The 8,332-nt window shown below is 45.9% G+C and overlaps 1 protein-coding gene across 1 annotated transcript; it reads left to right on the plus strand.

Moving 5' to 3' along the window:
* The first annotated feature begins 1,292 nt into the window (after positions 1–1,292).
* On the plus strand, positions 1,293–2,385 carry LOC103629370 (pEARLI1-like lipid transfer protein 2). Its single transcript, XM_008650514.3, has one exon. It carries the CDS (start codon positions 1,506–1,508, stop codon positions 1,905–1,907), a length of 402 nt encoding a protein of 133 aa, XP_008648736.1. The 5' UTR covers positions 1,293–1,505; the 3' UTR covers positions 1,908–2,385.
* Positions 2,386–8,332: the final 5,947 nt, after the last annotated feature.

Consider the following 8,332-nt stretch of genomic DNA (forward strand, 5'->3'; position numbering starts at 1 on the left):
GTCGTCGGTACAACTTGCGTCGTGGAGGACGTTTTGACCCTAACAAGGACCGAAGCCAAAGCCCGCATTCGCTAGGCCCTCGGACTTTCGACTGCCACATCCTCCGAGCGCTAGTGCTGTAACGGTATAGGGCACCCACGAATATCGCAAACTCAAACCCTAGCCTACGGTTGGGGGATTATCCGGTTGGCATGCTAAACGAGAGAGGCGGACCACGACAACTTTATAATTCGAAACCTCCCTCTATATTTGGGGATTATAGGTTGGCATGCCAAACGAGAGAGGCGGACCACAACAACTTTATAATTCGAAACCTTCCTCTATATTTGGTAGACTCAGCCCTAGCGTGGCTAGAAAACTTAAGGATGTATCTAGAGCTGGGCCGATCACAAAGATTTTTTTTTCGGAAATTTTCAGAGCACATACGTATACCAGAGGAAACTGGGTTTAGGACAGAAGGTAGAGGAAACTGTGAGAGACGCTTCTCACGACAGTATAATGAACTGACAAACCTCATCGATGCAGAGGGCATTCATTTCGGGTACCACAAGTGATACTCTAGCTTTGAACGGCCTGGGACGAGCGGCCCAAGTGTTTGAGGAGGATGGAGGAGGTTCTGCTAGCTTCTGTAGCAGCTGATTCTCTGGCATCCATTGGGGGGAAACAGAGCAAGAAACTCGAGGAGGCAGTCAGCAAGCTGCCTGATTGGTGCCAAGAATTTGACAAGAAAAATCTGTTCGCGCGACGAAAGCTGCCTGATTTGCTGTTGGCGAGTGATGTGGCAGTGGAAGAAAAATCTGTCAAGAATTTTGTACAGAATAGATAACTACAAATTGCATGTCTTGCTTGGATGTCGTTATATATTGGCCGGCCGAGATGAGGTTCACGGGCAACTGTTTGAACGTTCTTGTCAAGATAGATATATAGATGGCGCCCGACTTCCAAATAATATATAACAAGATTGTCTGCCACTTTCAAATACTGTAACGTACGTGTGCTTCTTCATTCGCTTATTGGCTACCTTTTTTTTAAAAAAAAGAACAAAATTGCTTAGAAAAGAATGGACATTCGCTAAAGCCAATGGCACAAACACGTTTCGAGCTTAAGACAAATTGATGGGCGGCCAATGAAAGAAAATGAATTTATTTGGACATGCATGGTGTTTTAATTCCGTTTACACACACACACACACTCATCACAATTGACAGTAGCTAGCTAGTAGTAGGCAATGCAACTGAATATAATGCTCATGCATCATGGCCGGCCGGCTGCACATACATACATACATACAACACGTATTGTATTATACATAGCTTGGTCGTAAGCAGACGACACATATACCATCAGCTAAGCTAGAAAATGCATGGTCGTATATATATTAATTAGGAGCAACTTGAGTAAGTAAGCTCCAAAAATCCTTGGGTATAAATACCTTCCAAAGTCTCCATGCTCATGCATCATCAACCGCACAGCACAATCCACCTCGTATCGTATCGACGACCACAATGGCGGCGAGGCGTTCCAGTTGTTCTTCCACCACCGCGGTACCATTACTGTGCGCCTCGGCCTTGCTGCTATTCATCCTGCTGTCGGCGGGCGTGGCGCCGGCGGCGGCGTGCGGCGGCCACCCGTGCCCGATCCCGGACGGCAAGTGCCCGGTGAACGCGGTGAAGCTGGGCGTGTGCGCCGACGTGCTGGACGGGCTGATCCACGCCGTGGTGGGCGGCCCGCCCAAGGAGCCCTGCTGCTCCCTCATCTCCGGCCTGGCCGACCTGGACGCCGCTGTCTGCGTCTGCCTCGCCATCAACGCCAACATCCTCGGCGTCAACCTCGACGTCGCCGTCGACCTCTCCCTCCTCGTCAACTACTGCGGCCGCCGTGTGCCCGCCGGATTCAAATGCGCCTAGCTATCGACTTTGCTGTGGCAGTGCGTGCACAGGTCGATCGATCGTCTCTACACGTAACACATAGATTGTCGGGAATAAAAACAGTCCCTGTGGTTGCCAGGCCAGTGTCCATGCAGACCGGAGGCGTTGACTAGTCTTCAGCGTGATTGGTTTCCTGTATGATATGGTTTCATCCTGCATGCGTTTGTTTTTTCACTCACATGCCGGCTGCGCACACAAGTGAGTGAGGGGCGTTTCTGGCTGCCTAGGCTCGCGCGAGCCACACGCACAAGTGAGTGAGGGACGTTTCTGGCTGCCTAGGCTCACGCGAGCCACACGCCGCAGGTGCTAGCAACCAATCATGTAGAGTATGTCTGTGTACGTACGTGTGCTGCAGGATCTAGTTGATCGTGCTTCTACACATATGCCGTCATATAAGGTATACTATGTGGTTTGTGTATGGTCTATGTGAACAAGAATATGCAAGTATGTTTGGGTGGAAGCTAGGAGGTTTATCTTTTAGCTATCTGAAAGTAGTCTGGGTGGATAGACGAAACCTAAAAATTATAAACTTTGAACACGAACTTTACTAGACGTTAGCGTTAAAGCGAATAATGAAATTGGAGTGTAGAAGAAAGGTCTTCTTGCAAAGAGTTGCTCAATCTAATACAAATTACTTTAGGAGCAAGCTCGAAACAATCACAAGCAAGAGAACTAGAGAGGGGAGAGGGAAGAAGCAAATTGCAAAGATTGTGATCAACGCAAAGACACGGCGATTTGTTTCCTGAGGTTCCACCCCGAAGGATTTACGTCCTCGTTGACGAGGCCACGAAGATCGGGTCTTTTTCAACCATTTCCCTCTATCAAACGGCCACGGAGACCGGTTGAGTATGCTTCACTATCACACGGACACTAAGTCCCGCAAGGACCTCCACACAAAGAATTGGAGCCTCTTGCCCCCACTTTACCATCAAGAGAATAAGAGCGAGTGAGAAGAGAACAATCGAAGCTCAAATGATCACAAGACCTTGCGACACTCAAATGCACTAGCCGCTATATCTCTCAAACAAAAATCGATTGAATACGGTGCGGGAATGGCTTTGAATGCGTGAAGTTGCACTTAATGCTTAGAAGGTTGGAGGAGGTCTTCTGTCTTCAATGTGCTGGTTGAGGGGGTATTTATAGCACCCAACCACTCAAATAGCCGTTCGAGTAAATGTGTAAAAGTTGTCTGTCGAGTGGTGCACCGGACCATGAATAGTGCCTCTTCGGTGCACACAGGACAACCTACAGTATGTGTCTGGTCCACTGTCAGGTTACTGCTCCGGATGGAAGGTAGTCGTTCTGAGTTTTGCAGGTAGTCGTTGCCGCTATTGTCAGACTATCTGGTGCACACCGGACGGTCTACAGTACGTGTCTGGTGCATTGTCAGGTTACTGCTCCGGATGGCAGGTAGCCGTTCTGAGTTTTGCAAGTAGTCGTTGCCACTGTTATCAGACTGTCCGGTGCACATCGGACAATCTGGTGCTCCCTGCCGAAGTTTTCCGGAAGGCAGAGAGTTAGGCTGCCTTCGCTATAAATACCATCGGACAGTCCGGTGCACACCGGACAATCTGATGCTTTCTTGTGGCGCTGGGCTGCTTCTCTGTCTGAGTCCAGGGCACCCACCGGACAATCCAGTGCCCTTTGGCTATGAGCTGAAAACTTCTTATTTTTTCCAAATTTCTTCAAATACTTTTGAGTATCCCCGAGGGTGTTCTTTAAGACTTAGACAACCATGTGTGCTATCAATCCAACTAATCTAAGTCTCATTTATTTGACTTTTGCTTTTCTCCAAATTATAACTCTAATTTTGCTCAAGCTAGCTCCAAAAGAGTGATTATTTGAAACAGAGCTTTCCAACCTCCTTAGATGTGTCCAAAAGGTTCCTAGTGGTAAATGCAACTTGCCCACAGTGTGAAACTAGATATTCTTTATATTTTCCAAGTTTTACCCATCTATGGTTAGTTCTGAGTTTTACCCCCGGCGAACAGGCCGCTCTCGGGAAAAATCAGCGCATCGCGGCTATAATTCACCGGAATGTCCGGCGTACACCGGACTGTCCGGTGAGCCTGTCGCGCCCACGCCAACGGTCGGCAGCACAATCAACGGGCGACGCGTGGACTTCGCCAACGGTCACCAGGCCGCACCGGACTGTCCGATGTGCCACGAGCACAGTGGCTGCAATGGTCGTCTTCGCCAGAAAAGGAAGGAAATCGCACATGTTCACTCTCAGGTGGTGCACTGGACTGTCTGGTGCGCCCACGGATAGAAGGCAACTATTGCCTTCCAAATGGAGCTCCAACGGCTCCTAGCTGCCTTGGGGCTATAAAAGGGCCCCTAGGCACATGGAACAGAACACCAAGCACCTCTCGAACATCCTAAGACGTCGAGACTTCGCATTCACGCATCTGGTTCACTGTGATAGAGATTCGAACACTTTTCTGAGTTGTAACTCTGTTGTGCTGCTTTCATGTGCTCGTTCTTGTCTTGTGTGCATGTTGGTGCTGCTACTCTCGCTCTTGTGTGTGTTGCTTTTCCCTCCTTACTCTTGTACTCATTCGAGATCATTTTGTGTAAGGCGTGAGAGACTCTAAAGTGTGGAGATTCCTCACAAAGGGATATACTTGTGATAAAGAGAATTGTGGTATCCAAGTTGATCTTTGGATCACTTGAAAGGGGTTGAGTGCAACCCTCGTCCGTTGGGACACAACAATGTAGAAGTAGGCAAGTGTTCTACTTGGCCGAACCACGGGATAAAATCGATGTGTCACTTGTCTTCATTATTGTGCGATTCTTTCTACCTCTATTCACTTCACTTACATAATTTCTCTAAGTTTAATACTTACATTATGAAGAGCAATTAAGTGAAGAAGTTTACTCCACTAACACTTCTCTCTCGAACTTGGTTTCACTAATCCAATATTAGTCCAAGTTTGTTTTGTTAAGCTATTTTTACAGGATCTCCTATTCACCCCTACCCCTCTAGGTGCTCTCAATTGGTATCGAAGTCGTACTCTTCATTGAGGGACTAACCGCCCGAAGAGATGGATCATAAAGGTAAGGGGATGGTGATCAACGACAAGGAGAAGGAGACCCTCTACGTTGATGAGCCAAAAGGTGACAAGCCCACTGACTCAGGCTCGAGTCACAAGAAAAAGGATGGGAAGAAGAAGATGTGCATTAAGAAGATCATCTACTACGACAGTGATGCCTCCTCCTCTTCACCAAGGGACGACGACGACTCGTCCATGAAAAAGGAAACGGTTCATCAGAATTATTCTTTTGATTATTCTCGCATGCCGTACAATTCAAATGGTCATTTAGTGTCCATTCCTCTTGGTAAACCCCCCACTTTGATGGAGATGATTACTCTTTCTAGAGCCGTAAAATGCGTAGCCATTTATTTTCTCTCCATCCTAGCATTTGGGAAATAGTAGGGAATGGAATGCATTTTGATAGTAGTGATAATCCTGTATTTATTAATGAACAAATTCATAAGAATGTCCAGGCTACTACTATGTTGTTCGCATCTCTATGCAGGGATGAGTACAACAAAGTCAGCGGCTTGGACAATGCCAAGCAAATATGGGATACCCTCAAAATCTCTCACGAGGGTAATGATGCCACCATGATAACAAAGATGGAACTAGTGGAAGGAGAACTGGGAAGGTTCACCATGAAAAGGGGAGAGGAGCCAACCAAAACCTACAATAGGCTCAACACCCTGGTGAACAAGATCCAAAGCTATGTGAGCACAAGATGGACAGATCATGACGTCGTTCGACTCATGCTCAAGTCATTTACTGTTATTGATCCTCATCTTGTAAACCTTATTCGTGAGAATCTCAGGTACGCCAAGATGACGCCCGAGGAAATTCTTGGAAAATTTGTAAGCGGACGCATGATGGTGAAGGAAGCAAGGTACATAGATGATATTGCAAATGGATTCCTTTCTCTTTATGAACAGCAGTCCGTTGCTCTCAAAGCAACAACTAGCAAGGAAGCGCTACCTAACAATGTGGCACAAGTGGACGCTGCCAGGCTAAATGAAGACAAAATTGAGAGCACCTAGAGAGGGGTGAATAGGTGATCCTGTATAATTCAAGACTAAACAACACAAACTTGGTTTATAATATGTTAGTGAAGTCAAAACCAAAGTACTATGAAATAGAGGGGAAGAGAACTCTTCACTTTATTGTTCCTTTAGAATGTGTATTAAACTTAGGAACAATAGCACAAGTGATTAAATGAGAACACTAAGGAAGAAAGCAATCGCAGTAGAAAATATCACAAGTGACACAACGATTTTATCCCGTGGTTGGGCCTAGTAGAATACTTGCCTCCTTCCACGTTCTGGCATCCCAATGGATGAGGGTTGCACTCAACCCCTTTCAAGTGATCCAAAGATCAACTTGAATACCACGGTTTTCTTCCTTATAGCAGATGTTTCCCTTTGTGAGGAATCTCCACAAGTTGGAGCCTCTCACCCTTACAAGATTGATCACGAATATATCACAAGAGTAAGGTGGGAATAGCAACACACACAAAAGCGAGAGTCGCAACAGTAACACGCACACAAGACTAGAGCGAGCACACGAAAGCAACACGACGGAGTTACAGCTCAGAAAAGTGCTCAAATCTCTAACACAGTGAATCAAATGCGCGAATGCGAGCTCTCGGCGTCTTAGGATGTTCAAGAGGTGCTTGGTGTTCTGCTCCATGCGCCTAGGGGTCCCTTTTATAGCCCCAAGGCAGCTAGGAGCCGTTGGAGCTCCATTTGGTAGGCAATTCTTGCCTTCTGTCCGTGGGCGCACCAGACAGTCCGGTGCACCACCGAACATGAACAATGCACGATCTTCTTCCTTATTTGGCGAAGCCGACCGTTGCAGCCAATATCACCTTGGCTCACCAGACAGTCCGGTGCGGCCTAGTGACCATTGGCTCTTGCCACGCGTCACCAGTTGATAGCGTTGATTGCGCTGCTGACCGTTGACGCGGACGCTGTTGGCTCACCGGACAGTCTGGTGAATTTTAGCCGCAGCGTCCTGGGCGATTCCCGAGAGCAGCAAGTTAGTCAACGCGCCAGCCTGGGCACCGAACAGTGTCCGGTGCACCCGCAGGCTGGTGAAGTATGGCTGGGCACTGCCAACCTTATTCAAACCAATCTCATTTTGTTTGACAAGATTCCTAGCACTTAGAGGAATATGTTAGTACCGAAAACGGTTCACTAAGGCTAGAAACATACCTTGATTCTTTATTTGCATCTCTTTAGCACTTTAGCCCATATTCACTAAAACAATATGTGTTGGGCATCTAATCACCAAAACATTTATAGAAATGGCCCAAGAGCACATTTCCCTTTCAAAAATGGCGCTTGTAATCAAGCATTTCAAGACTGCATTGAAGGGACGCAAGGAGTATCCAAATAACAACAAGACAAGGGGAAAGCGCTCCTTCTTCAAATATGGTAAGTCTGGTCATTTTATTGCACAATGTCCCGATAATGAAAATGACCAGGGATAAGAAAAGAAATGGAAGAAGGAGAAGAAGAAAAACTACAGGAAGGCAAAGGGTGAGGCACACATCGGCAAGGAATGGTACTTGGACTGCTCTTCATCTAATTTTGACGATGAAGGACTAGCTGCCTCCGCCTTTGATAAGTCCTCCCTATTCTCCAACGAACATCACACGTGCCTCATGGCTAAGGAGAAGAAGGTACGACATGAGATAACCCCAAGTATACTTCTTCTAGTGATGAGGAATCTGATGATGATGATGTAGATTGTAGCGATCTCTTTAAGGGTTTAAATAGATCTAAGGTAGATAAAATCAATGAATTAATTAATGCCCTTAATGAGAAAGATAGGTTGTTACAAAAGCAAGAAGATATTCTTTATGAGGAACATGATAAATTTATTAATGTTCAAAAATTTCTTGCTCTAGAAACTAAGAAAAATGAACTATTGTCTTCTGAGCTATCTACTTGCAATGATTCTATTTCTAGTCTTAAGAATTTAAATGTTAATTTAAAATGCTAAGTTAGAAAAAGAAAATGTTTGCTAGTTCAACCATGGAGCATGTTGTTATTTGCAATAGGTGTAAAGATTTTGATATTGATGCTTGCAATGAACATGCTTCTACCATTCTTAAGTTGAATAATGATGTTGCTAATCTTAGTGCTCAACTTAAAATTTGCAAGAGTGACCATGAAAAATTAAAATTTGTTAGGGATGCCTACACCATTGGTAGACACCCCTCTATTAAGGATGGACTTGGTTTCCAAAAGGGAACCAATAACTTAACAAGCCAAAGGACCTCCAATCTCAACAAGGAGAAGGGAAAGGCTCATGTGGCTAGTAGCTCTCATTCCTCACATGACAAAAAGAACCATGCCTATCTTTATA

The sequence above is a fragment of the Zea mays genome, chromosome 6 (assembly GCF_902167145.1).
Source record: "Zea mays cultivar B73 chromosome 6, Zm-B73-REFERENCE-NAM-5.0, whole genome shotgun sequence".
Lineage (NCBI taxonomy): Eukaryota > Viridiplantae > Streptophyta > Magnoliopsida > Poales > Poaceae > Zea > Zea mays.